The 25,557-nt window shown below is 56.8% G+C and overlaps 1 protein-coding gene across 1 annotated transcript; it reads right to left on the bottom strand.

Moving 5' to 3' along the window:
* On the bottom strand, positions 1-23,375 carry DMTN (dematin actin binding protein). The gene is given in 16 exon segments (XM_081237542.1): positions 1-1,864; positions 2,000-2,080; positions 2,370-2,496; positions 2,498-2,624; positions 2,799-2,847; positions 3,019-3,083; positions 8,243-8,348; positions 8,970-9,094; positions 9,557-9,709; positions 9,965-10,021; positions 10,406-10,505; positions 10,837-10,881; positions 11,799-11,954; positions 12,347-12,421; positions 12,659-12,864; positions 23,332-23,375. Coding segments are annotated over 15 exon segments (1,398 nt in total). The 5' UTR covers positions 12,677-12,864; positions 23,332-23,375; the 3' UTR covers positions 1-1,750.
* Positions 23,376-25,557: the final 2,182 nt, after the last annotated feature.

The raw sequence follows: 25,557 nt of genomic DNA, 5'->3' as shown, positions 1-25,557 counted from the left end.
TACACAGTTGACCTTTACTGGGTGTTTGGCCTCCCCATTGAACTGTGAGTATTATAGACCTGGAGGGGTACAACCATGTCGGCTGTTGATGAGCTTGACCGCCAAGGGGGTGCATTTAGGGGCTCAGTGAAGGGCAGAGCCTTTTCTCCCAGCTGGCTCTGTATTCATGCTCCAGAGTGTGAGTTTCTGTCCCCTCATCCATGTCACCATTGCACAGCCCCTGAAGGAGAGGAGGCAGACAGGACCTTCTAGACTGCCCCCACTTTTCTGGCCCAGGGATGGGGGAGGGTAGGATGTGTGCCCCGCCATTTGAACCCTCGCTCCGTGGCTTTTCTCAGCCTGGCATCACCTGTCCCTCTCACTCAGATCTGGTGGCTCATAAAGAACAAATAAGGGCTTCCCTGGTGGCGCAGTGGTTGGGAGTCCGCCTGCCGATGCGGGGGACGCGGGTTCGTGCCCCGGTCTGGGAGGATCCCATGTGCTGCGGAGCGGCTGGGCCCATGGGCCACGGCCGCTGGGCCTGCACGTCCGGAGCCTGTGCTCCGCAACGGGAGAGGCCGCAGCGGTGAGAGGCCCGTGTACCACAAAAAAACAAAAACAAAACAAAACAAAAAAGAAAAAGAAAAAAAAAGAACAAATAGATTTGGGGCCCCGATGCAACCTTTTAATTCCAAGCAGAGTCCCCCTCCCCCAGCATTATCACACACACATGGTGGAAAGGGATGTCGGGGTCTGGGCAGGAACAAAACCCAGACCCCGGCAAAAAATATATATATATATAATTATATACACGTGTATTTGGAGAGAAGAAAAGCTGGGAGCGTGATTAAGGTAGGGCAGAGAGTTAGGTGAGGAAAGCAGCTGGGGGGTGCCCCAATAAATTACATTCTTTAGAGAGCATGGCGGGGGATGCAGGGGTGTGGGTGGAACCCGGTAGCCAGGACTCGAAGCCTGGCTCCTCATCCCATCCAGGGGAGCCCAAAGGCCTGGGCTCTGCCCGGGACCTGGATGCTAGAAGGTAGCATTCTAGCCGACTCAGCCTGAAGGCTGATGTTGGGCTGGGGGTCTGTATACGCGACATCTCCACTCTAAGCCAAGGCTTCTAGGGAAGCCTCAGGGCTGGAGCAAGAGGCTTCGAAGCTTAGGGGTCACAAGGAGAGGACAGGGTGAGCTGGAGGGCTGGGTGGCCTCCCTGCTGGAGGCTGAGAGGCGGGAGGCCCAGGTGCAGGGGAACCCGTCCCAGGTGAGCTGCGGAGGAGTGCTTGGGTACACACAGGGTCCTGGGAGCTCTCTGCCTGCGTGGCTGCTTCCCACCCTCACGTGCCTCCTACCAGGCCCGAGGGTTCTTCCCACCCATTGGTCAGGACAGCAGACAGGCCTGACCACTAAGTGTCATGTTCATGTCTTACCACTCTCTTCTGGGGACCTTCACATGGGGGTGGGGGCAGGGAGAGGGTGCAGACACTAACTCTGCGTGTGCTGGAGTGCACGCTGGGTTTGCCCTGTGCAGCGAGGACCAGGGATGAGAGAAGGGCCCCCCCGCCCCAGCTCATCATGGGGAAGGAGGTCCACGTCCCAAAACCCCAGCACTGCAGAGGCCTTGCTCTCCCTCGACCTGGGCAACGGAGCCAACCCCACCTCTGCCCCACCCGCCTGGCCCCCAGAGATGATGCTTTGGGGTCTAGTGCCCCCAGCTCCAGAGCCCTGAAGCAGCAAGCGTGAGGGTCAGTCACAGAGCAGGTGGGGGCCATCAGAAGAGAGAGGCCTTTTTCTTGAGTTCGTTTCGCTTCCACAGAGCCAGCTTGCCAAACTCTTCGGGAGACATGGAAAAGACCCTTGAGAAGTCCTCTGCTGACAGGTGCCTCTGCAAGGGGGACACACAGAGGCAGTGTAGGGACAGGAGGCACAGGGTGGGGCTGGGCCACTTTCCCCCACACCGGGCAGGGGAGGCTGCCCCGCCAGTAGCCCCTCACCCACCCAGCACATTCTCCCTGCGTACCTCAAGCCTCATCCTATCCACACCTGGAGGCAACTTGGTTCGCCCCCTGTTGGTCACCACCAGCATTTCGTAAGGATAGACCTGGCGGGGACGGGAGGCGGGCAGTAAGTATCAGGCTCTTCGAGGTCCCCGTCAGCGTAACCCCCTCCATTCCCCAGGCCCCCTTATCAGCCTGCAGGGGCCACGGGGGCTCATGCCACCTTGCCATCCAACTCCCCCAACTTCCGTGCTGCCCCTCCCATCCTCAGCCAGCAGGACCCCTCAGTGCATTCACGTCCCTGGCTTCTCCCCAAGCTGGCCCGCCCCCGATGGAGACGGCTCTGTCCCCTGCCCACCACCCCCTGCCTATGCCCCTGCCCCTGCCCCTCACCTTCTGCTCCAGCACACAGGGAAGGGAGATCCCCCGGTCCATCCTCCCCCTCTGGCCCTCTCCGTTCTGGGGAGACCAAAGCCGCAGTGAGCCAGAGTGGGGCAGGGAGGCCTCCCCAGCCTTACCCTAGGCTTCTTATGTCCTCACCAGGTGACTCCGTAACCCCGCACCCCTCCCCCAACACTGCCAGTCCCCCGTCCATCCATGGCTTCCGTGCTCCACGTGTTTCCCTCCAGAAGGCACTCACCTGCAGGCCTGTGGGAGACAAGAGCCATTGTTCAGAGGCAGCTCTGAGGTCAGCAGGCTCCCAAACCTGCCAGCTCAGCCTCCCGGACCTCCAGCCACAGAGCCCTGCCCACATGGCGACACGGGCTGCCCCAGGGGCCTCCTGAGCCCCTTTCCCAGCATCAGGTCGGCCCTGCCTCTCACCTGGGCTTTCGGTCTCACTCCCGGATGGGCTGAAGTCTGTGGACTGGAGCTGGAAAGGACACGAAGGAATCAGAGGAAGCTGGAGCGTTCCACATCGTCCCCCTTTACTGTAAGGGTCTGGCCGCCCCCTCCCCCCGGGTGCCCACGTAGCTCAGTCCCTCACGGGCCCCACACGCACACTCTTCCCATGAGGCCTGTGACCTCCGTCCTGGGACCTTACCCGGCTCAGGGTGGTCCTGCCGTAGGCGGGGAGGGAAGAAGACTTCGATGTTCCCACGTGCAAGGCTGGAAGAGAGCAGGAGGCCCTGTCTCAGACCCTTTGGCCTGACAGTCATTCCAGAGGGTCATTCGCTGGCCTCCCCTGCCAGGGGCAGGGCAGTGGAGGGGGGACTTGGGGGAATCCGGTGGGCCTCTGTTGGCTTCCAGCTCCTGCCCATAACGTTCAGCAGGTGACATCGTGCTGACAGCTCTGAACTATCCCCAATGCCTCCCCTCTCTCTAACAGACATGCACAAAACAGACATTTGGGCTAAATGTCTGAGTGTTCAAATTGATAGTCAGTCAATGATAGTCAGATGATGAGGCTCACCATCATAAAATGAACCTCTGGAATATGAAAATAAATCTAAAATTTAGTCAAAACAATCGAATGATTACAATTTTATGTTTAGCAATGTTGGTAATCAAATTTCAAATGCTTGATGTTATAAAACAGAAGCTGCAGTTTTCCCAGCACTTTCAGCTGCTAGATGGCACCGCAGTCACTGGACTTGACATTTGCATGACCAGATGTCACTTTCAACTTGACGTCCAATAATATCACTAAGCTTTCAAGCACCGCAGATTATAATTCAAGAAAACTGGTTTTCCGTAACAGGTTTTCCTAGAAGGATTCTTAGTTTGCACTAATCTCAAAATTCCTTCATCTCCAATGACTAGAAATTGCTGGCATGGTATAGCAATTGTTTTGACCAGCATTTTTTGTGTGAAGGTTTAGCCTGGACGGACTCAAAAGTATAAGGAAGAATTGTTTTCTTCAAACATTTTAATAAAATATGTTATTTGGAAGTTTGGTGAGAACAAAATGTGTTTTGGGGACCCTCGTGTTTTTTTTTCCTTAATGCTTCTTATTTTTGTGTAGAAAATTGTCTGCTTTCACAACCCTCATTATTGAAGCACTTCTCTTCTGTGATAAGTACACACTTCTCCCTCAACTGACTGATAAGATTTTTGTTTTGAAAATTTTTTGGCCATGCTGCATGGCATCCCCAACCAGGAACTGAACCCGTGCCCCCTGCATTAGAAGCACGGAGTCTTAACTATTGGACCGCGAGGGAAGTCCCTAAAGTGTATAAGATTTTCACTCCTAATTACTTCTAGACTGCTTATTTACGTTTGAAAGTGACCATTAATTCCAATGTTACCCTTAAGTCAGAATGACACGCCTGTCCGTAATTCTGAAATCATTCAGGTTGGAGCTTGGATTCTTAACCACTGGACCACCAGGGAAGTCCAGAACCTCAGGTTGATCAGCTATAGAGAGTAACCTATGCAATCATATGACCTTTGATCCCATACAAGTTCAAGGATGCCAGCAGTGACCCTGAGGCAGACATTTCGCTACTCAACTTTGTAAGGCCAAATGCACGTTAAAGAGCTAATTTTGGGCTTCCCTCGCGGCGCAGTGGTTGAGAGTCCGCCTGCCGATGCAGGAGACACGGGTTCATGCCCCGGTCCGGGAAGATCCCACATGCCGCGGAGCGGCTGGGCCCGTGAGCCATGGCCGCTGAGCCTGCGCGTCCGGAGCCTGTGCTCCGCAACGGGAGAGGCCACAACAGTGAGAGGCCCGCGTACCACAAAAAAAAAAAAAAAAAAAAAAGAGGTAATTTTGCCTAACTAGCAAATCCTGGTGGAGCATGAAGACTGAATCCAGCCTTCGGGGCATCTCTCTCTCTGCCTCCTTCTTCAGGCCTTAACTGTTCATTCCACATTCTCTAAAAAGGCCTGTTAGAAGCTCTTCCCACCCACACTGAAATATCATCCTGGTGAAATATCATTTCGATGACCCTATGGATGTCCCAGCCATATAGGAGCCTTAACGGTTCCTTGAGTCCCCCAGCCCAGTGGCTTTCACCTCCACTCCACAGCATGCAACCCCTTCCAGTGGCCAGCCCCTGGATCTTGTCGTCCACAACCGCTTTGCTTTGACACTGAAGCCTGGGTATCACACTTTGCGGCCACAGTGCCCTTTTTTGTTTGCAGCTTTCCCTCAGCTGCATTCCTGGCACATCTGCCGGTCAATATCATGGGGAACCTCCAGTGTCTTGATCCCCCATGTCCCCCTGACCTTTGACCCATGGGTGGGTACATAACCACTTTCACCCACACTCAGCAGCACCCAAACTCTAACCCTGCATCAACCCAGGGCTCCCCTTTTGCCCGCAGGCGATGGAGATGAAGCCCACAACGTGTACCTTAGCATCACTACAGACCCTAAAGCCTCTCATCAGTTCCCTTTCCCAGCAGAAGCTGTTCCGAACCTTCACCACTCTCACCAAGCCTCACCCTCTGTGTGCTCAGCAGACGACGTCAACTTCTCTCTTTTTTTTTTTTGGCCTAGCCATGCAGCATGCAGGATCTTAGTTCCCCAACCAGGGATCAAACCCGTGCCCTCTGCATTGGAAGCGCAGAGTCTTAACTACTCGACCGTCAGGGAAGTCCCTAAAGTGTATAAAATTTTCACTCCTAATGATTTCTAGATTGCCTTTTTATGTTTGAAAGTGACCATTAATTTCAATGTTACTCTTACGTCAGAATGACACGCCTGTCCGTACTTCTGAAATTGTTCAGGTTGGAGCTTGGATTCTTAACTACTGGACCCCCAGGGAAGTCCCGAACCTCAACTTCTGATGTGGCCTGCTCCCAAAGCCAAGTCCCCGACCCTTTCAAGGCCAGCCTCCCACATCCTGAGGCTGGGTCTCACTTCTGACTTCCTCCCAGCCAAACTTCCAAGGGGATTGTAGTGTGAGTGCTCTCCAAGGAACAGCCCTCGGCACCCTGACCTTCCCTCCTCCTTTTCTACACAATTGGATTTTTTTCTCACGGTCCCACTACCACGTATAAGCTGAAGATTCTGCTTGAGCCCTGACTTGCGCCTCAAGCTTCCAACTCAGTCAACTCAGCTCCCACCTACATGCACTTAAAACCCAACACGTCCCAAAACAGTCTCGTCGTCTTTCCCCCGAAACCTGCCTCTTTCATGATCTCAGCCCCAGGTCTGTCATCACCCAGCACCCAAGACAAAAACCCCAACTTGTCTCTCCTTCACCACCCATATCCAATCAGCCACTAAGTCCAGTTGATTCCATCTCCTCTACAGATCTTCCTCGACCTACGATGGGGTCGCGTCCCGATAAACCCATGGTTAAGTCAAAAATGCATTTAAGGTCTTCCCTGGTGGCGTAGTGGTTGAGAGTCCGCCTGCCAATGCAGGGGACACGGGTTCGTGCCCTGGTCCGGGAAGATCCCACATGCCGCGGAGCGGCTGGGCCTGTGAGCCATGGCTGCTGGGCCTTGTGCGTCCGGAGCCTGTGCTCCGCAACGGGAGAGGACACAACAGTGAGAGGCCTGCGTACAGCAAAAAAAAAAAAAAAAAAAACTTAAAAAAAAATGCATTTAATACACCAAACCTACTGAACATCAGAGCTCAGCCCAGCCTACCTTAAATGGGCTCGGAACACTTACATGAGCCTGCAGGTGGGCAAAGCCTATTTTACAATGAAGTGTTGAACCTCTCATGTAATTTATTGCATATACTGTACTGAAAGTGGATAACAGAATGGTGGTCTGGGTACAGAATGGTTGTAAGTGTATGGGCTGTTTCCCGTCATGATGATGTGGCTGGCAGGGAGCTGAGGCTCGCTGCCACTGCCCAGCATCTCAAGAGAGCATCGTGGGACTTCCCTGGCTGTCCCGTGGTTAAGACTCTGCGCTTGGGCTTCCCTGGTGGCGCAGTGGTTGAGAGCCCGCCTGCCGATGCAGGGGACACGGGTTCGTGCCCCGGTCTGGGAAGATCCCATATGCTGCGGAGCGGCTGGGCCCGTGAGCCATGGCCGCTGAGCCTGCGCGTCCGGAGCCTGTGCTCCGCAACGGGAGAGGCCACAACAGTGAGAGGCCCACGTACTGCAAAAAAAAAAAAAAAAAAAAAGACTCTGCGCTTCTACTGCAGGGGACGCGTGTTCAATCCCTGGTCGGGGAACAAAGATCCTGCATGCCGCACGGTGCGGCCAAAAAAAAAAAGAAGAAGAAAAAAAAAAAAGCCAAGAGAGCATCGTACCGCACATCACTAGCCTGGGAAAAGGTCAAAATTCAAAACTGGACCTACAGTTTCTACTGAATGCATATTGCTTTCGCAGCATTGTAAAGTTGAAAAATTGTACTTTCGGGGCTATTTCTATACAGACTGTGCCTGTATAGTTCTCAAACCCATTCCCTCTTCTCTGGACCTACGTATATTTTTAGCCCTTACCCAGATGATTGCAAAGTGTGGTAGACTGTCTCCGAAGATGGCCCGCAACGTTAACTCCCAGCTTGTGTGCCCTTGGCTGGTTCCTCTCAGCAGGAAGCAGAATCTCTTTCCTCTCCCTTGTGTCTGGGTGGCCTGGGAGCTGCTCTGACCGTCAGAAGGCAGTAGAAGGATGCCCTGTGGCTTCCGAGGCCAGGCTCTTAGAGGCCTTGTAGCTTCCAGTTTGGGCTTCTCAGAACTGCCCCCCTCCTCTCCAGCCATCATGCTCGAAGGAAGCCCAGGTTAGCCTCAGTGACGAGCAGCATGGCACCAAAGCCCCAGCGACCGCAGAGCACACTCCGTGCGCTGTAATTCCAGGCTCCTGGAGGTCCTCTCTGCTGGCCGGATGTTTGCTGCTCCTGGCCTTTGCTCCCACACTGTCCCTGGGGTCTGTGCTACCCTTCTCCCCCACTCACTTTGTCTTGTCCTTCAAGACTCCAACTCTGGGACCCAGGCCCTATCAGCGTCCTCTCAAAGCACTTGAAGTGTACCTCTCACCTGCTATGCTGCACTGACACCCCAGTTTCCACGTCACTTTCCCCGTGACCAGAAGCCACTGGAAGACAGCACTATAGTGTTTTACTCTTTATATCCTCAGGGCCAAGAACATGGTAGACAGCCAATAAATGTTTGCTGAATTAAACAAAATGTGCTAATTCTGCTTTAGCTGATGCCATCCTTTGTCATCTCATCTTGTTCCATGACTGGTACTCTTGCCCTAAGGAGAGCGCCAGAGCCTTGAGCCAGCAACTGAAACGTCTATGTCTCTTATACCCACAGTAGCACAGTGCTGGGCGTGTGACAGACAAACTCAGCAGACTATTTGATTCTGGCCTCAGGGTCTGGCCAGGTGATTCTGAGCCCCCTTGGTGACACTCACAGGTATGGAAGGGTGTCCGGTCAGGCAGAGAGCGGGTTTTCCGCCGGATAGGCAATGACTTTTCCATCTCTTCCTTCAAGATCATCTTTCCCAAGTTAGAAGTAACCTGGCAAGGAGAAAGGAAGATGGATCCAAGGCGTCAATACCTGTTTCTCATCTCCAAAAGGTTCAGAGTTGGGTCCACCCAAGGCAGAAGTGGGGACAGAGTTCCTGAGGGGCTGTGTGGTGCCTGGAGCCCATGGAGCCTGTCCTGGTCACAAGCTCTGCCACATTGGGTCTGGCCACCCTCGAGAGCAAGGAGTCAGAGCCGCTCAGTGTAACTCTGCCCCAGGGGCTTCTGCATCCCAGGTCACAAGGCCCAGAGCACAAGCCCATGCCACCATCAGTGGCCTTTCCCTAACTCCTTACACCCTCTCTCCTCCCCTGGAGGCCAGCAGCCTACTTTCTCCTTTCTCCTCGTCCCATGAACTACTCCGCCTGCTGAAGCCTGGCACTGGCAAGACCACCCTTTTCTGTGCTTTTGGCCCTAACAGTAAATGGTGTCCCCCTAAAGCAACATGCAATCCTAGTGTCCCTTCAAAAGCAGCAGCCTGACATCCTGGCAATGAAAGGGAATTCCTCACATGTTCTCGCCAGGACGCTCTTCAGACATGTACCCATTTAGATCAGAATGGAACTTCTATCCCCAGGGTGGCCCAGGGATGCGGGTGGGGCAGCAAGACGCTACCTTACTGAGTTCCTCTCTCTGACGCTCCCTGAGAGCCTTCATCTCCTCCCCAGAGTCATCGTCGTCATCCTCCTCCTCCTCCTCTGCCCCCCTCCTCGAAGCCTTCCGCTTCCTCCATTCTGTCTCTGGGAAATACGGACAAAAGCAGGCACATCAGTCAATCAACCGCGTGCTCAACGAGCATCTGCCAGGGGCTGCTTTGTGCATACCCCGGGGCTGCACCTTGAAGGGAACACTGCAAATTATTATTATAAAATAAATGCAACGTTTTCTAGTCTTGCGGTGAAGCTGGGTGGGCAATACATGCTCATACGACTGAAAGCGATTGGGGGTCAAGACCTTGTCTCATTCCTCTTTCTCTTTCCAGAGACTGGGACATAGTAGAAATTCGACAAATGTCTGTTGAGCAGCCAAAGAAATGAACGGAAAGCGGGTAAATGGCTAACAAGCAGGGCCGCTTATGCCAAGAGCGATGGGGTTGCAGGGGACGGGGGAGCAGGAGCCTGGAAGGTTCATGCAGGTGGTGGTGGGGGGGTTCCTGGGGCTTCAGCAGGGCCTCCCTCTCCCTCTCCAGCAGTCTCGCCTACCCACAACGGCCAGCGATGGGGGGCACGGCCAGTAGTCCGTTTCGATCTTGGCTGGCTGGTTGGGGTCGGGAGGCTGCGCTGCAGGGAACTTGGACGACTCGATGATGAGGTCTTCAATGAGGTGCTTGCTCTGAGGGCTGCCTCCTGTGGACTCTGCGGGGGGAGGTCAAGGTCAGCCCGGGCACACCCTCCCCCACCGGAGGCCACCTCCCACCTTAGCCCCCCACTCCCTCCTCTCTCCCTCTTCACACCCGTGAGCTCCTGGGTGTAAAAGCAACACACAAGGAAGAGCATGGGGCAGTTTACACGCCGTCATGAACATCTGTTTTCCCATCACCCCCCCACCCTCAGGACAGCCTCCTGGCACATGGCGAAAAGGGGGCTCTGGTCGGTCAGGGGAACCCTCACCTCTCTGCTTGTAGATGGGTGGCTTCTTGTAGATGTTGGAATCTGGGCGGGTGGTCTCTGTGGGGAGGGAGAAAGAGTGGATGAGAAGGAGGCTATGAGGATGGTGGGGAGACTGGGTCAGAGAAGGGAATGGAGACATGGGTTGGAAGAAGGCAGGAAACTCAGGGGCTCCTGCCAAGAGCCAAGACAGAACCGGAGATCCTGAAATTACCCCTCAGGGGTTGGGATTTTTGCACTTCTCTGTTTGGGTTGGGGGGAGGATGCAGCAGGGCCCACCACCTCTGGGAGCTCTGCCTGGGGTCTGGCATCTGGGGGTCCGGCCAGTTCTGTGGTGTGCATATACTCCAGAGAGTGGGGGACTGAGAGTAAGGGGCTTGGGTTCCTGAAGGAAAAAAAGAGGTCCTAGGGCAAGGATGCAGCCATGCTGACACTAAAACCTACCAGGATGGTGGAAATGGGGCAGGCTGGTCCGGGGTGTGCCAGTGGTTCTTGGGGCTGAAGCCTGAGAGAGGGTTCCAGGGGACCGGCTCTCCGCCCACACCTGCAGAGCAGAAGTACGGTTCACTGCAGCTCCCAGGTCCCCCACCCCACCCCCTCCACCATCTCCATCCTCCCACCCTAGCAGCCCACACGCCCCCAACCCCAGGGCAGAGGAAGGCTATCCAAGGACTCGACCTGCTGATGCTGCCTGACCCAGGAAAAAGGATTAAAAGAGATCCTGGGTCAGACGTAGATGGGCCAGTGACGGGACAAGGTCCACTGATTCCATCACCCCCTAGGCTCTGCCAAGCCCAGTCTGGATGTGTGTGGGGAAGGGGGTTGAGCCCGGTCAGAGCAGGGCCGAGCAAGTGTCAGGTGCGGGGCAGACTCACCTCTGGGGATGGTGGGGGGGATGTGGATTTGGGTGACAGCGAGCGCTGTGAATGGAGAGGAGGCTGGTCAGAGCCACAAGGGTGGGATTAAACCCTTGTCCCTAGGACCCCAGGTGGGCCACTTCACCCCCCCACACTCAACTCTGCAACTGCCCAGCCAATTTCTGGGCCACCTCTTCTTAGTCCTTGCCAGCTCCCAGGGCTGGCCCTCCGTCCTCTCTCTCCCTAGACAGGGTCCTGAGTCTTTCCCTAGGACCCACGAAGAAGCAGAAGAAGCCAAGGATCTTGGAGCAGCATGCATGTGCTCTGAGGGCCAGCTGGAGGGGCTGTGGCTCTGACCTCAGAGCCAATGAGCAACAAGGGGAAGGGACAAGACCCACAGCATCCAGGATGGAGTCCGGGCCCCTTGTCAGGCATTTAAGTCTCCCCACAGCCTGGCCCCGTCTCTCTGCTCAGCCATGACACTGCCCCTTTCTCCAACACAGTGTACAAAGTACCTGTCCTGCGTTATCTCGTGCAGTTGACTACCTGGTGAGGTGGATGGGTAAAGGTATCACCTCTATTTTATAGGAGGGAAACTGAGACCACACCGTTGCACAGGTCACACTCAGCTAGGACTTCCGGCCTCCAAGCTCAGTGTTCCTGAGTGCTTTCCACAAATTTGCTCACTTTCTGCCCAGTCCCACCCCATTCCTACAGGACCCCGCTCTGTGTGGCTACCATTCAAACATGGCCTCCCCTGCTCTCCACCTGGAGCTAGCCTCCAGCCGCCAGCCCATCTCTGCCTGCTCTGCACAAACACCCAGTTCAACTGACTGGTGATTCCTGTGCACAGGTCCACTTCTTGTTTTGGAGTCTGGCCTCCAGGAAAGAAAGCATGAGAGGGATTCTGCCTCCCACCCAGTGTGGCTGGGGGAGCCCTTCCCTCAAGTCCTGTCCAAGAGGAACCTCCCACCCTTTACCTCCCGGCTTCTGGGCAGCTCCACGTGTTCCAGCAGAGAATAGGTAAAGTGGGGCTCGTAGATCATGAGGTCAGGCCTCTCGATGTCCAGGATGGCCTTGTCCTTGGGGATGGCAGCCAAGTCCTTGTAGCCCAACACCTGATTGTCCATCTTGGCCTGAAGGGAAATGGTACACATGGAACAGAGGTGTCAAAAGCCTCCCCTAGAATACTGGCCCTACAAGCCAGACCTGCAGTTTATTAGGAAGAAGATGGGCAACCGTTTTAGATGTCAGCTCCTGGAAGTTAATAGTTCTATGATTGTCATTTTAAGGGTTTAGAGGGTCACCTTGAAACAATGATAGTCCTTCACCTAGCCCTTTGGGTACAACGAGACAGTACCAGACCAGCAGGAGGGGGTGTGCAGAACCTTCTCTGGATCTGGGGTTCTCTCTGCCTGCCAGCCCTGGCAGGATCATCATCATTTGAGTGAAGCTGCCCCGCAGCCAGCGTGCGCCCCGCCCCTCCCTCCTCCCAGCCTGAGGGTGCTGGTGGCCGAGAGGTACTCACCACGATGCTGGAGGGAGAGCCGGGAACACTGGAGCCTCGGGAGGAGCTGACGCTCCCAGGGGAGGTAAGTGGTTGCTGGGGAGAGCGAGAAGGCGGGCGGGTGGGAATGTGTGTGGGTGCCAGGGCCGGGCCGGAGGGAGGGGGCTGGGGCAGGGGAGGGCTTCTCTAGGCCTCTGGGGCCCCGGGGTGCGGCGCCGCGGGCAACCACCAGGTGGCATCCTCGACTCCCGACCTGACCCTCCGCGGGGAGCCTGGCCCCCACGGCGTGCCCCCGGCACCCCACTGCCCCGGCGTGGGTGTAGCCCCGCGCACCTTCTGCAGCCGTTCCATGCAGCAGGGAGCTGGGCGGCCGGATCACTCGCAGAGCCCTGTGCGCGAGGGGAGACGACAGGGCGTCAGGCTCTATCCGGCTCCTGGGCGCTGCGCGCTCGGGGCCGCGAGAGCAGAAAGGGTGCTCCCCCGGGCTGTGGCGTCCTCATCCCTCGGTGACTCTCCAGGCTGCTGGGCGAGTGCAGGGCCTGGAAGGGGAGGGAGAACGTGCCAGCCGGGGCTGTCGGGCCCCGCGATCTCAGAGGGCGGGGGCGAGGGCAGCCCCCTCTGGCCCCGCGTGTCTCCGGGGAGCGGGGCTCCGGCTTTCCGTTCGCTCAGCCGCGGGGACCGGAGGTCGCATGTGGCCCGCGGCGAGACGGGAAGGTGGACGGGCTGCACTAGTTTTTGAGCCATTGTTCTCCGGCTGGAAAGGAAATGACGGCAGGGCTCAGCCGTTCCCAGGGCAGCCTACACATCCCTGCTTCCTCACACCTGCCCTGCCGGGGCTGCGGGTCAGTTTCAGACCCAGGTTCTCACTCGTCTCGGCCTCTGACGTGGCCTTTCCCTGGCGCTGTGTTGGTGCCCTTGAGCTCCTTCCCCTCAATCTATGTCCACGGTGCCCCCCTCTCTCATGGCCCAGACAGGTTGAACACAGAGGGACTTAGTAATACTATGAGACGGCAATAGGGGGAGGGGAGGACACAGCGAAGGCGATTTGGTGGGAAGCGCTCAGGTCATTGGCTGGGGGCTGCCGCTCTCCCAGTGGAGAAGGGAGGAGGGGGCTGGAGGGAGCCACATCCCCATGTGCCTGTCCCTGTACAGCAGGCAATCCCACTTGCAGGCATTTGGTAAAACACCTTTGGGGTCAAGGCCACGTCCCAGCTCCCCACCATCTCGGAATCCTCGAGCTGAGGCTGCCCTCTGAAGTGCTACTTTGCTGCAAGTCAGGGCCCCCTAGTTCAGCAGGAAGGCCTCCAGGCTGGCACTGCCCTCTCTTGGTTCCTAAGAAGTTGAGTCCTGTCTGCAGCAGGAGAGCAGGAGTTCCCTGGGGCCACAGCCCAGGTCTCCTGCCTCAGTAACTCCCTTAGCAATCCTCCCCTCCTCCCCACACACCCCTGGACCAGACACATAATAACCATTCAGTGGGACTTCCCTGGTGGCGCAGTGGTTAAGAATCCATCTGCCAATGCAGGGGACACGGGTCTGAGCCCTGGTCCAGGAAGATCCCACATGCCGCGGAGCAACTAAGCCCGTGTGCTCCAACTACCGTAGCCTGCGTGCCTAGAGCCCGTGCTCCACAAGAAGAGAAGCCACTGCCATGAGAAGCCCGCACACCGCAACGAAGAGTAGCCCCCGCTCGCCACAACTAGAGAAAGCCCACGTGCAGCCATGAAGACCTAACGCAGCCAAAAATAAATAAATAAACTAAATAAATGTATATAAATAAATAAAAGTAACCATTCAATGAACGCCTGGCTGAGTTTCTGACGTGATGGTGGCCGTGGAACTGTCTTCCAACTGCTGGCAGTAAGCCATAGAGTGAAGAGAGCTGATGACTACAGAACGTACGGGGAAGAAGCAGCAGTCGTGTAGTGGTTAAGAGCATGGACTCTGGACTGGAATGCCTGGGGAGAGGAGACTCTGCTACTCAGAAGCTGTGTGACCTTGGGCAAGTTACTTACCCTCTCTGTGCCTCACGTCCTCATCCATAAAATGGAAGGTGGCAATAGTATCTGGGTCATAGGGTTGCTCTGATGATTAGGTAAGTTACAACATGTGAAGTGTTTAACACATAGATTTTATGTAGAGTGTTTATTCTTTCTATCTCCCTGAGGACTGATAAACTTAGATGGCTTTCTGTAGCCACTCTGCCACAGAAGGTCATGAAAGACTTGAGGTCATTGGTGCTCCCAATTTTATCACCTGTTACTTTGTATCAGGCTGTTTTTCTGATGTCTCTCCACCACCTACGTGCTGCACCAGCAGCCCTCACTCCCACTTCCCTGCTTTTGTGCAGGCTCTTGCACTATTCTCATCTCCCAGATCCCACCCATCCTTTAAGGGCCATGCTAAACCCTCCTCCTCTTGGAGGCCTCCCCTATTATTCTAGTCCTCATTGACAAACTCTTCTCTGAATTCCAGTGGGACTTAAAAAGAGAATCATATAACTTAGTCCTTGATTATGTTGCCTGACGTGTTTTCTCGCTAACTAGGATGACTGCTAATTTCTACAACAATAATAATAGCTATCATTTTTTGAATGCTCATGCCGGGTACTTTGATAAGCACTTTACAAGGATTGTTTTGTTTCATCCCCCCAACAATCCTATAAGGTAGACCTATTTTACAGATGAGAAAACCGAGGCTCGGAGAGGTGAAAAACTTGTCCAGAGTCGTGGAGGTGACAGTGACTGTGTCTTCAGCATTGGCATGTTCCGTAGTGCCTCCGTAGTACTGTGTCAGGTTCACTGTGGGGATAGACTAGCATTTGCCACAGTTCTCAAGTCTTTTTGGAATTCTAGAGCCAAGGCTTCTCCAAGACAAGACTCTGGCCATCAGAGTCACACTGGGGACTAGGTGCCCATGGAAGGGCTCCATTCCAGAGCTTCAACCTTCTCTTGCTTTCTTAACACTCACTTTGTAATGCTTTTAACTAGATGTGTGAGGACTGGAATAAACTCTAGCACATACTCAAAGAGCCGTTAGCTGCCTCTCACTCCTATTTCATCTTTACTTTGTTAACAGACGTTGTCAAACTAGCTATACACTGGCTTAGCCAAGAGGCAAACACTCATTCATCCACCCATATACATCCACCCGCCCACCCAGTCATGTATTGTTTTATCCATTCATTCACTACTTTCTGAGCGCCTGTTCTGCAATGACCACAGAGCGTTGTGGTGTTATGGAGAACAGAAAGATGAGTCAAAGGAGCTAAGCTGCCCCTCCAGAAATGAGGCCATATGTATAGATAACGCCTGCGCAAAGCAGAAAATTATGTGTGCCTGATAAGATAGTATAAAGGGCTGTGAGAGGTCACAGGAGAGAGGAATCACTCCTGCTGGGGTGTCAAGAGGGGAAAATAAAAAGGTTTTCTTAGAGGAGGAAGTGTTTAAGGCAGGCCTTGAAAGATGCCCGGTTTGAGATCATGCAAAAACTAAAAGAGGGATCGTTGAAAGAGAATGAGGGAAACTGGAGACAAGGGGAAGCACTGGGTCTGTCTGGGGACAGCAAATACAGCTGAACCGAGGAGCTCATGAGGTTGAGACTGGTTTGGGGCAGGAGGTTGGGGGCCAGATTTGTAGAGGCCTTGAACTTAGACTAGGGGATTCCGAATGTATTCTGTGGGCAACTAGGACTATGGAATGCTTAGAAACATTTTTTAAAACAAAGAAGTGACGGATCCAAGCAGTGCTTTGGGAAAATGAATCAGGCTGCAGGCTGGGAGATGGCATAGACAGGAAGAGGCGGTCCACAGAGAGACCAGCCAGGAAGTTATGGCTGTAGTTCAGGCAGGGGATTGTGAGGCTCTAGACTCGGGCCTGGGGCCGAAGATGGAAAGGGCCAAGTGGGAGGAATCCTAGAGGCAGAATGTGCAAAACAGAACATGATCTGGAGACAGCCCCCCCCGCCCCCACCCCTCACCGCTGGGGAGGAACAGGTAGCAGTGACAGGAGAAGGGGAGGCAATGAGTTCACTTCTTGCCAGTTGAGGCTGAGGTGGGGGCAGTAGCTGGCAACAGAAATTTGGGAGCCATTTGAGCTAGAGGTGGTAGTCTGCCCTATGAGGTTGCCAAGGGAGAAAGAAGGTCAAAAACCAGCATCCTGGGAAACGCTAGGGGACTAGAAGAAAAAGGGAGCTGGAGATGGCATGAAAGGGAGGGGGAAGACTAGATGGCCAGGTCCCTGAGGGGCTGGGAGTGTATCTAGTGATTCTTTGTATTTTCAGTAAAGGACCTAATACACAGTAAGTGTGCCATAAACATTGAGAAAGAGTTGTGGGGAGGGATAGGGGGGTTGAGAAAGGATGTCATGAAGCCAGGAGTCCATCGCCTAGAGAAGGCAAGACATGCAGAAAGGAGTGACAGCTCGCCAGTTTGGATGTCAAGCCCTGGTGGCTTCTGAGAGCATCTGCAGAGGAATAGTGAGGCCTCCTTGTTAGGGATGGGGGTGGGGAGAGGTGGCCAGGGTGTACAGGCAGGGGGAGGGGCACTTCCAAGAAGTGTGACAGAAGGGCAGGAGGGGGTTAGGGGTTAGGGGTTTGCAGGAGGTGAGCTTGGCTGAAGGATTTTTAGGAAAAGGGAGACCTGAACACGTTTGTAGGCAGTGGAGAGTGAAGAGTAGAGAAGAAGAAATTGTGGCTGCAGGAGAGGGGGGACACTTGAGGGCGGAAGGTCCCAGCAGGGGAAGGGGAGAGGGATTGGGTCCAGGCCCAAGTGAAGGACTACCTTTGGAAAGAAAGCCCGAGCTTCCCTGAAAGGAGAGGAAAGGGAAAGTTGGGTAACGGCAATCTAGGGGCCTTAGGAGCGGGCCGATCGGGAGGCTTCTATTTTCCCAGGAAAAGTGAGAGATAAGGTCATGTACAGACCCTACAGGTGGGTTAGGCAGAGGCTGAAGAGAGTAGAAAGGACCGGAACAGTCGGGGGGGTGGGGGGGTGCGGGGGGGGAGTGTGGCGTGGGGGAGTGGGGGGAGAATGGAGAGCTTCTTCGTGTCCTGGAGCCTCAGGCTGAACCTGGAGGTGGCCCAGGCACCCTGCCCTCGAACACCAGTTGCGGGTGGGTACAGAGTGGGGTAATGACTGCCTCTCAGAGTGGTCACTGCCCAGAGAGGGAGAGGAGGGGTCCAAGATGAGCCAGGTCACAGGTTACAAGGTCTTGCACTGAGACCCCCACTCGCCCGTGCACGAATACTGTCCCACAGACGCAGCCACTCGGAAAGACGATTCAGAATAATGATGTCCCTGCTCTGTCCCCTGCCCCTTCTTCTCCACAGCTGGCCACAGCGCCGTGCCCATCCCCTGGGCTGGGTCTCCTCGCCTTCTGCCCTGAGCCACATTCCTTCAGGAACCTGCACCCCAGCGCCTGGTGTGTTAGAAAGCACGCTGCGGAAATTGTTAATGTCTTACCCTTCCAGGGACACGGCATTTTAATTTGGGGCTAACCCTGAGGAGTGAAGGTCTTACTCGTTAAATATTAAGCCAGCCGGGAAAATGTTTTGGGGTGGAGTAGGAGTGTGGGGTGGGGGGAGAGGGAGAGAGGGAGGGACGGAGGGGAGGGGGAAAAGGGGGAGGGAAAGAAAGGGAGAGTGTTTCTGCCTTCTCCCAAATCACATCACGCCCCGCAAACGCTTACTCCACCCACTCGTAGCCCCTCCCCCAAAGCCAATTTCCTCGCGCGTCCGCACCCGTGCACACCCCTCGTGCGCTCCCAGGCCCGGGCGGCCTCCCGTGGACGGACCGAGAGGGCAGACTGCAGCAGGAAGGGAGGGCGCGAAGGGAGGAAAGGGAAAGAGCCGCGGAGGAAAGCCAGCCCAGGTGGCGGAAGGGCCTTCTCCGCTGCCCCGGCGGCGCCCAGTTCTTCCATCTCGGACCCACCCTCCCCCAGCTGTGCAGCCGCGCCTTATCTGAGCCCCCAGCCGGGCCCCACCTCACACCGCCCGCCCCGTCTCCATGGCAACTAGAGCCGCTCGGCCCTGATGATAAGGCCCGCCCACCCATTCCCATGGGCGCCGCTACAGGTAGGGGCTGAGCCGGCCTTGGCTCCCTGGACTTGCGGAAATGAAGGCTCAGCCGGCAGAACCGCAGCCTGGTATCCTCTAGTCCAGCTTCCCGCCCTGTTCTAAACCAACCATCTCTTGCTCTGTGCCACGGGCTTTCTTCTTTTCACCCATCCTCTCTAGCTTCACCAAAGCTCATGTCTCCCAATTAGGAGATGAAAATGTGGTTGAGAGATTGACCTGTCCCACCCCCCCATGCCCCCCACGCCTCGGCCCATTGAAGCCAACCTGGAATTCCTACCCAGGTCTGTCTCAGGTCAAAGCCAATGAATGCTCTTTTCAATGGGTCCCCAAAGATCTCACTTTCATCTGAACTTGGGATTTGGGGTCCCGTGTGCTAACCTTATACCGTGGAGCCACCAGAATCCTGCTTCGTTGGACTGGCCTGTGGACAAGGAGCAGAGAGGCTGGGGGACGCGGGCTCTGTGCCCTGGGGCAGGGACAAGCCAGGCTGGAGGCCGGCCTTGCACATAGTAAACGAGTTGCGAAATGGCTGAGCTGGCCCTGTGGGCGGGGGTCAGGTAGGTGGGCAAGCATTCTGCCTCTCTCCGTTTTCACCAGTTTCATTCACAGTGGGCCGGCCTGCCTGTGCCTCCGGGTCCCGTCTCGCTCCTTCTGCTTTCCATTCCCTTTTTCTTTCCTTTCTTCATCTTTCTTCCCTTGGCTCTGCTTGCTTCCCTTTCACCCTCTCTCCCTCCCAGCCCCACCCCCGCAGTTACTGTGGCAACAACTCAATGCCAGAAATAAAGGCAGGATCCTGCTAGGTCACCAGTTCCTAAAACAGCATACCAGGGTGGAGAGGGGAAGGGTGGATGGGAGCAGACCAGCCCAACAGGGGAGGCCCCCGGCATACCCTGAGGGTGGGGTCTGTGTCTGTGTGTGCGTGGGGAGGGGGCACCCACAATCGCCCCCAAAATCGCCCTGCTCTGGGCCGGTGGCTCATCAGAACATCTCTTAACCTCTGCCAAGCCTGCGCCTGCGCCTTTTCTGAGCCTGATGCAGCTCCCACTCCCCTCCTTTCATTTTATGCTTCTCCCGAACCCCCATTTTTAAGCCCTCCTCTATCTGCTAGGACTAGGGTTGGGGTTCCTCTAATGCTAACCCTGAACAGCACCCTCTCGCACTCTGGTGAAGCATCAGGCAGGGGCAGGTGGGCCCAGAAGCAGGGTCCCAGCCTGGAAACCCACCTGCTCAAGGCCCTGCTCCCCGTTTGCTTCTGATGACAGCAGGAGCGGGCCCGGGCGTCCCCTTCCTTCCTCCCCCAGCCCCCCCCCCAAATATGCACACAGTTTCTCTTAGCACTCTCGCTTGGGTTTCTGTATCCTCTCTCTGCACACCCCGGAAGAAGGCCCTCTTTCTGTGTCCCCCCTCCCAGCCCCTCAGGCTTGCTTGGTCCTCAGCTTGTTCCTGCTCTGGTCTCTATTTATAGTTGGTCCTGTTGGCGGGTTGTGATGTCACTTGTACAAGTTGATTGATAGGGCTGGGGGAGATGCAAGGGAGATTGCCTCCCAAATTCAGCGTTCTGAATCCTGGGGGCGTCCCTATTCTGGTCATGACACACACGCGTAAGCTCTGATCGAGGAATTCCTCAGACCTACACCCCGCCAGGTGGACAGGCTGGCCCCGGCGTTGGACATGTGGCCATAGCGAGGCCAGCAGCGCAGAGGCCAGCCTCCCCCGTGGGCACAGGCACTTCACCCACACAGGCAGCCCCTGCCGAAACATGGTTGCAGAACGCACGCCCCAGCTCTCCCAGTGAGGCACCCCCCACGCTGACACGCGGTGCCTTTGACACCCACTCACGCCACCCACCGATCCTCCCCTTGGCTCCGGTTCTTCACGCTCACAGCCACCCACCCCACATGCTGACACCCCGTCCCCGGCACAGAGCGCCCACTTACCCATCCCGTGGGTGGTTCCTGGGCCCCACCCCTTCCCAAAGCAAGACTGCCTGCCTTCTCCTACACCTGTCCCTGCACCCCTGCCTCTGGCAAACTCGGCAACCCAGTGCCCTGGGAAAGAACCACCAGGTGTGCCTGCCCGGCAAAGGGTGCCTGGCCTGCCAGGCCAAGGGAGGGGCAGAGCTAGCAAGGGGGTGCCTCGATCCTTGGAGGCCTGCGTGTCTGCTCGGCCCCCAGCCCCTGCAAGCACTTCAACAGCCGGCACCAAGAGCATCGTGGTCAGGCCTGTGGCCATGCCCTGCCACCCAGCCTCATTCTGCATTTGGTCCTCACCCCAGCCTGGCCAGCTGAGGGCTAGAAGGAGGCTCCTCAGGCCCCTCCCCGCAAGGAGCAGTCCCCACACCAATGGCATTCAGGCCTCTGAGTGAACTGCTCCCCCCCCCACAAGAGCATCTGTGGCATGGTGGCGGGAGACGGGCAACGCCCCCTCCCCTTCCACCACTCAGCAAAAATGGCACAGCTCTCCAGCCTACTCAAGGCGGAGCCTCCACCCCCATCACTTGGACTTCTGACCAGCACAGCTAGGGGAAGGGGTCCCTGGGTGGCAGCATGTGACACCCCAGCCCCTCTTCCCCGAATCAGAAGGCGGTTGGGTCAGATCAAACCCAGATAGTCCCAGGGTCCGGCCCATTCTCCCACTGAACAAGGGGCCATAGCTGACACCCCCACCCCCACCCCGGGACCCCTGCCACCACCCAGAGCCTCACTTCTAGGAGGGTGTTGTGGCCAAAGTGCCCACAGAGGGGAAGAGAGGCGGGAGACCCTGCCACCTACCTCTTCCCGGACAGGGTGGCCCAGATGCTCTGAGGCCCCAGGGTGGGGGCAGGGGCAGGCGCAGATCCTGGGGCTGCGGCTTTTCCTGAGAGCCCAGGTAACAGGCGGCTCTTCCAGGAACCCGGCGTGCTTTCCCAGAGCACAAATAACAAGAAAAACGCCGGCTTGCGGTGGGTGAGTGGGTGGGTAGCCGGGGAAGGAGGGGACTTACCCTTCTGGGCCCCCACCCCCTCGCCGCCACCCTGCTTCTCCGCCAGCCTGGCGCGCAATCCCAGGGCCGGGTGTGTGCGCCGGTGGGCAGGCCAGGCGGGGCGGGCAGGCGGCCAGGTGGGCGGGCCGCTGGCTCCCACCCACCCCTGCACCCTCCCCACCTCCAGCTGATAGCGTGTGGCCACTGGCCTGCGGGTGTGTGTTTGTGTGTCTGCTCTTCCACCTCGCTTGCTGCAGCTCAATCCATTTCAAACAAGAGGACCATTAACTGGGCATCATGACGAAGCAGAATCGGAAGCAGACTCTCGGCCAGCCGCTGGCCTTTTTCCCTTTCCCACACCCACCCCCAACTTTGCAACACACGCTCACACACACAGCCCCTCCAGCCTCCTAAACAGCCAGAGTTTGAGTCAGGGGTAAGGGGCTCTACTGATAACAGAGGGGTGACAACACCCAGTTTCCCCAAGCACCTGTATCTCCCACTCATCACCTACCAGCACCACAGAGGCCTCTGGGGTCCCTGCCTCCCTGGGGTGCTAAAGCGAATAGATGGTGAGGGGCAGGGGTGTGGGCTAGTTGCCAGAATTGGTTACCCAAGGATTAACCCTCTCCTGGGGAGGACAGGATAGGAGGATTCGAGAAACCAGGTCCGCAGCACAAGAGACCGGGTTGGCCCTTGGGTAACCCAAATCCCCCGGGGACAGAGCACAGTGGTGGTGAGTGGGAAGGACCCCAAGCTCACTCCAGGGCGGGGTCTTCAAAAGAGAAGCTCTCACCAGGTGATGTCCAGGTCCCAGCACTGAACTACAGGAATGTCTCTGGGAAAACCTCCCCGACTCCAGGCCCCTGTCATTGGCCTTTTGGTTCCCTCTGGGCTTAGAGCAGAGCCTGGTTCATTTGTGACCCCCGGGAGCAGGGGAGGGAGTCCGGCCAGCTGACCCTGGCCCCAGCCCGGCCTCCTCTCCACCTCTGTGCAGACTTGCCTATCTAGGCAGCCCTTACTGTTGCCCTGGTAACCGCTGCCCACAGCTGGTCAGCTGATGGTATCAGCTGTCGTTGGGGAAATCTAGAATCTGGGGAGGGGGCTCTGGGGTATCTGAATGGAAAAACCACAGGGGGGAGGGTCTTGAGAGGACAAGTGAGAGTGTGCCCTGGGACCTCTTTCTCAAAGAGAAGAGGACCGGAGAGGGTGGGTAGGGACAGGAAGGGGGGGATGTGTCTGGGTTAGTGGGAGACAGAGAAGAATGAATCCTGAAGGATGGGCTCCAGAAAGAAAGGAGAAATGAAAAAGGCAGGTAGCCGAGTGGCTGAGGAAGAGTGGAAAGAATCTGGGCTTAGCTGCTGGACGTAGGCCAGAGGCGGGAGAGGGGCCTGTGGAAAGGTACTAGAAAGCCTGGGAGTGGGAGAGAAACGCAGGATCCATCGAACCATGAAATAAAGGCCAGGAGATGATGCAGGAGGAGGTGCACTTTTGATGTGGCAGGAGCGGGCCACAGCCTTAGCAGAGGGGAACCAGGCCTCTCTGGACAACCAGGCCGGCCTCTCAGCTTTCGGTCCCTTCAACCCCACCCTTACTGCCCTGTCCCCACCCTAGTGCTGCACAGCCTCCCTCCCCCCTCTCCAGGAGACCAAGTGCCAGGTAGCCCTTTAGGATTCCTGATTTTTCCCACTATCTCGGTTCCTTCCCTGTTTTCATGCGCCACCCACCCCCCAAGACCCCATTCCAGGATATTTGCCTTCCGGTGCAAGGGTCCCCAGAGGCAGGGCTGGAATGAGCGGTTGCCAGGAAGGACAGCTGTGGACAGGGGCCTGGAATGAGGTGGCTCAGGAGGAATGGGTGGGAGTCGCTGGGCTGGGAGGAGGGGAGCGTTCCTCAGGGAAACAAGCACTCTGGATAGAGTGGGGAAGCCTAGGGGAGAGGGCAGGGGGAGGGGGAAGGGAGGGGGTCTGCGGTACCTTCAAGGGCCTGGGGCGTGGGGCTCGGCAGCTTCCTCGGTGACATACACCTCCATCCCTCAGCGCATCTCCTCTCCGCCTCCCGTTGCCAAGACAACCTGCTGGCTCAGCCGAGGAGGCAGCGGGCCGGCAGGGAGGGGGGAGGAGGCGGCTGTAGCTCCTATTGCCTCTTCTTCAGCAATGGAGGGAGGGGGCCTCGGTGCTGGGGGTGGGGGTGGGGGAGCTTCAGGAGCCGGGGCTCCCACTGAGCCCCCCCACCACTCTCCCGTTCCCTCTCCGTCCTTAACGCTCTGGGATTGGCTCCTGGGGCGGCCTCAGGAGAACCTTAATTCAGGGCCAGATAGCAGGCCGGTCTTGGGAGGCACTGGGCCACGTCCCCCATCCCAGAAAGCTCAGCGTGGAGTTGGGAAGAGTGATAGGAACAAGGGAGGGATGGCTTATGTTGAAGGGTCGGAGGGTGGTTTCTGGCAGGAAGGAGAGGCCCCGGGTGTGGCTAGGGTGGGCGTGTGGGCCATGGGCTGAGAAGGTCAAGAGCCTGGGACAGCACTCTTCCAGTCCCGCGAGGCCCATTCCCAGTGCCCCTCACTCCATAGGCATGTCCTTCCAGGGGTGGGAGAGCACCTTGGGCAGAACAGTCCCCCTCGAGCCAGCCCTGGGACCAAGGGGACTGCAGAGTTAGGGCTCCCTCTGTCGACCTGAGGCTTGGTAGCTGTCAAGGTCATTCCTTGCTGAGGGATCCTGTGTGTGTGTGTGTGTGTGTGTGTGTGTGTGTGTGTGTGTGTGTGTGTGTGTGTGTGTGTGTGTGTGTGTGTGTGTGTGTGTGTGTGTGTGTGTGTGTGTGTGTGTGTGTGTGTGTGTGTGTGTGTGTGTGTGTGTGTGTGTGTGTGTGTGTGTGTGTGTGTTTGGAGGGGGTTGGGAGGGACGGGGGAGGGCACAGCCAGGCCAGAAGACCCTTCCCTCGCCTGCCAGGCTCTGCGCCACCCCCATCTTTGGCCTCGCCCTATGAGGAGACTTACTCTGCCTCTAGGCCCCTCCTCCTGGGAAGACCCCAGGCTCCTCAAGGCCAGCTGAACAGTCGGTCTTCCCCCACTGCTTGCCTGCCACCCCAATAGGCTGGGAGGACAGGGGAGGCAAAAGCTTCCCCCCGGAAGCAGGCAACACTGAATACCAGGTGCCTGTGAGCCCAGGCCCCGGGGTGGGCTTCCTGGGCATGGCTTGGCCGCACCCAACCCAGCAGGCTGCTAACAGGACAAGCGTACCTTTAGGCTTGAGGATGGGCACGTGCGTCCACAGCAGGGGGCTGGGGTTCCTGCCCCTCTCAGGCGGGTGGTCCCAGGCCCAGGATACCTAGTTCTTGGCTCTTTTCCCCAGCAAGGTCACTGCTGCCAGAAGTCCTGACCAGACACTGGCCCTGCCGCCTGTCCCCTCCCCAGGGGCTATGCGTAGGTTTCTCTGTCCTCTCTCCGGCTCACTCCAGTGCCCCTGCCCCGCCCCCTGCACCGACCTGCCCGGGAAGGTCTAAACATTAACTCCTGGAGAGGCTGACTGGGCACCTGTGCACCTAAGAAGGGACAGTGACAGAGAACTGGGCCAGCAGAACAACAGGAAAGATGAGGGCCTCCAAGTGACCCTTTCCCATCAGCTTGGATGACACGTCCCCCACCTCCGATCACTGGACTGTCTCACTCCTGGACCCCAGAGCCTCAGCCCCAGCAGCTGCAGCACACCAGCCTCTCCCCCGAACCCTAACTCCACAATGGCGTCTGGTCACTCCTCTTCTTTTTTTTTTTTTTTTTCGGTATGCGGGCCTCTCACTGCTGTGGCCTCTCCCGTCGCGGAGCACAGGCTTTGGACGCGCAGGCTCAGCGGCCATGGCTCACGGGCCCAGCCGCTCCGCGGCACGTGGGATCTTCCCGGACTGGGACATGAACCCATGTCCCCTGCATCGGCAGGCGGCCTCTCAACCACTGCGCCACCTGGGAAGCCCTGGTCACTCCCCTCTTGAAGGCCCTCACTGTCTCCTCCTGTCACAGCAGAGACCCAGCTCTCCATAATGTGGCCCAATCCTTTCCTGCCACTTCTGGCTGCAAACTTTCAGGGCTAGCCAAGCCGATTGACTGCTCCCCTCCCTCTCCCACAACAGACGTCACATCTTCCTGCCTTGAAGCCCTTCTTCCCATGCTGTTTTCACTCTCAATATTGCCCCCTGGTGGGTCTTCTTTGCTG

The sequence above is a fragment of the Mesoplodon bidens genome (genome assembly GCF_964165515.1).
Source record: "Mesoplodon bidens genome assembly, chromosome: 6".
In the NCBI taxonomy this organism is placed as follows: Eukaryota; Metazoa; Chordata; class Mammalia; order Artiodactyla; family Ziphiidae; genus Mesoplodon; species Mesoplodon bidens.
The sequence above is the reverse complement of the archived record's forward strand: the minus strand, read 5'-3'. Positions and strand labels throughout refer to the sequence as shown.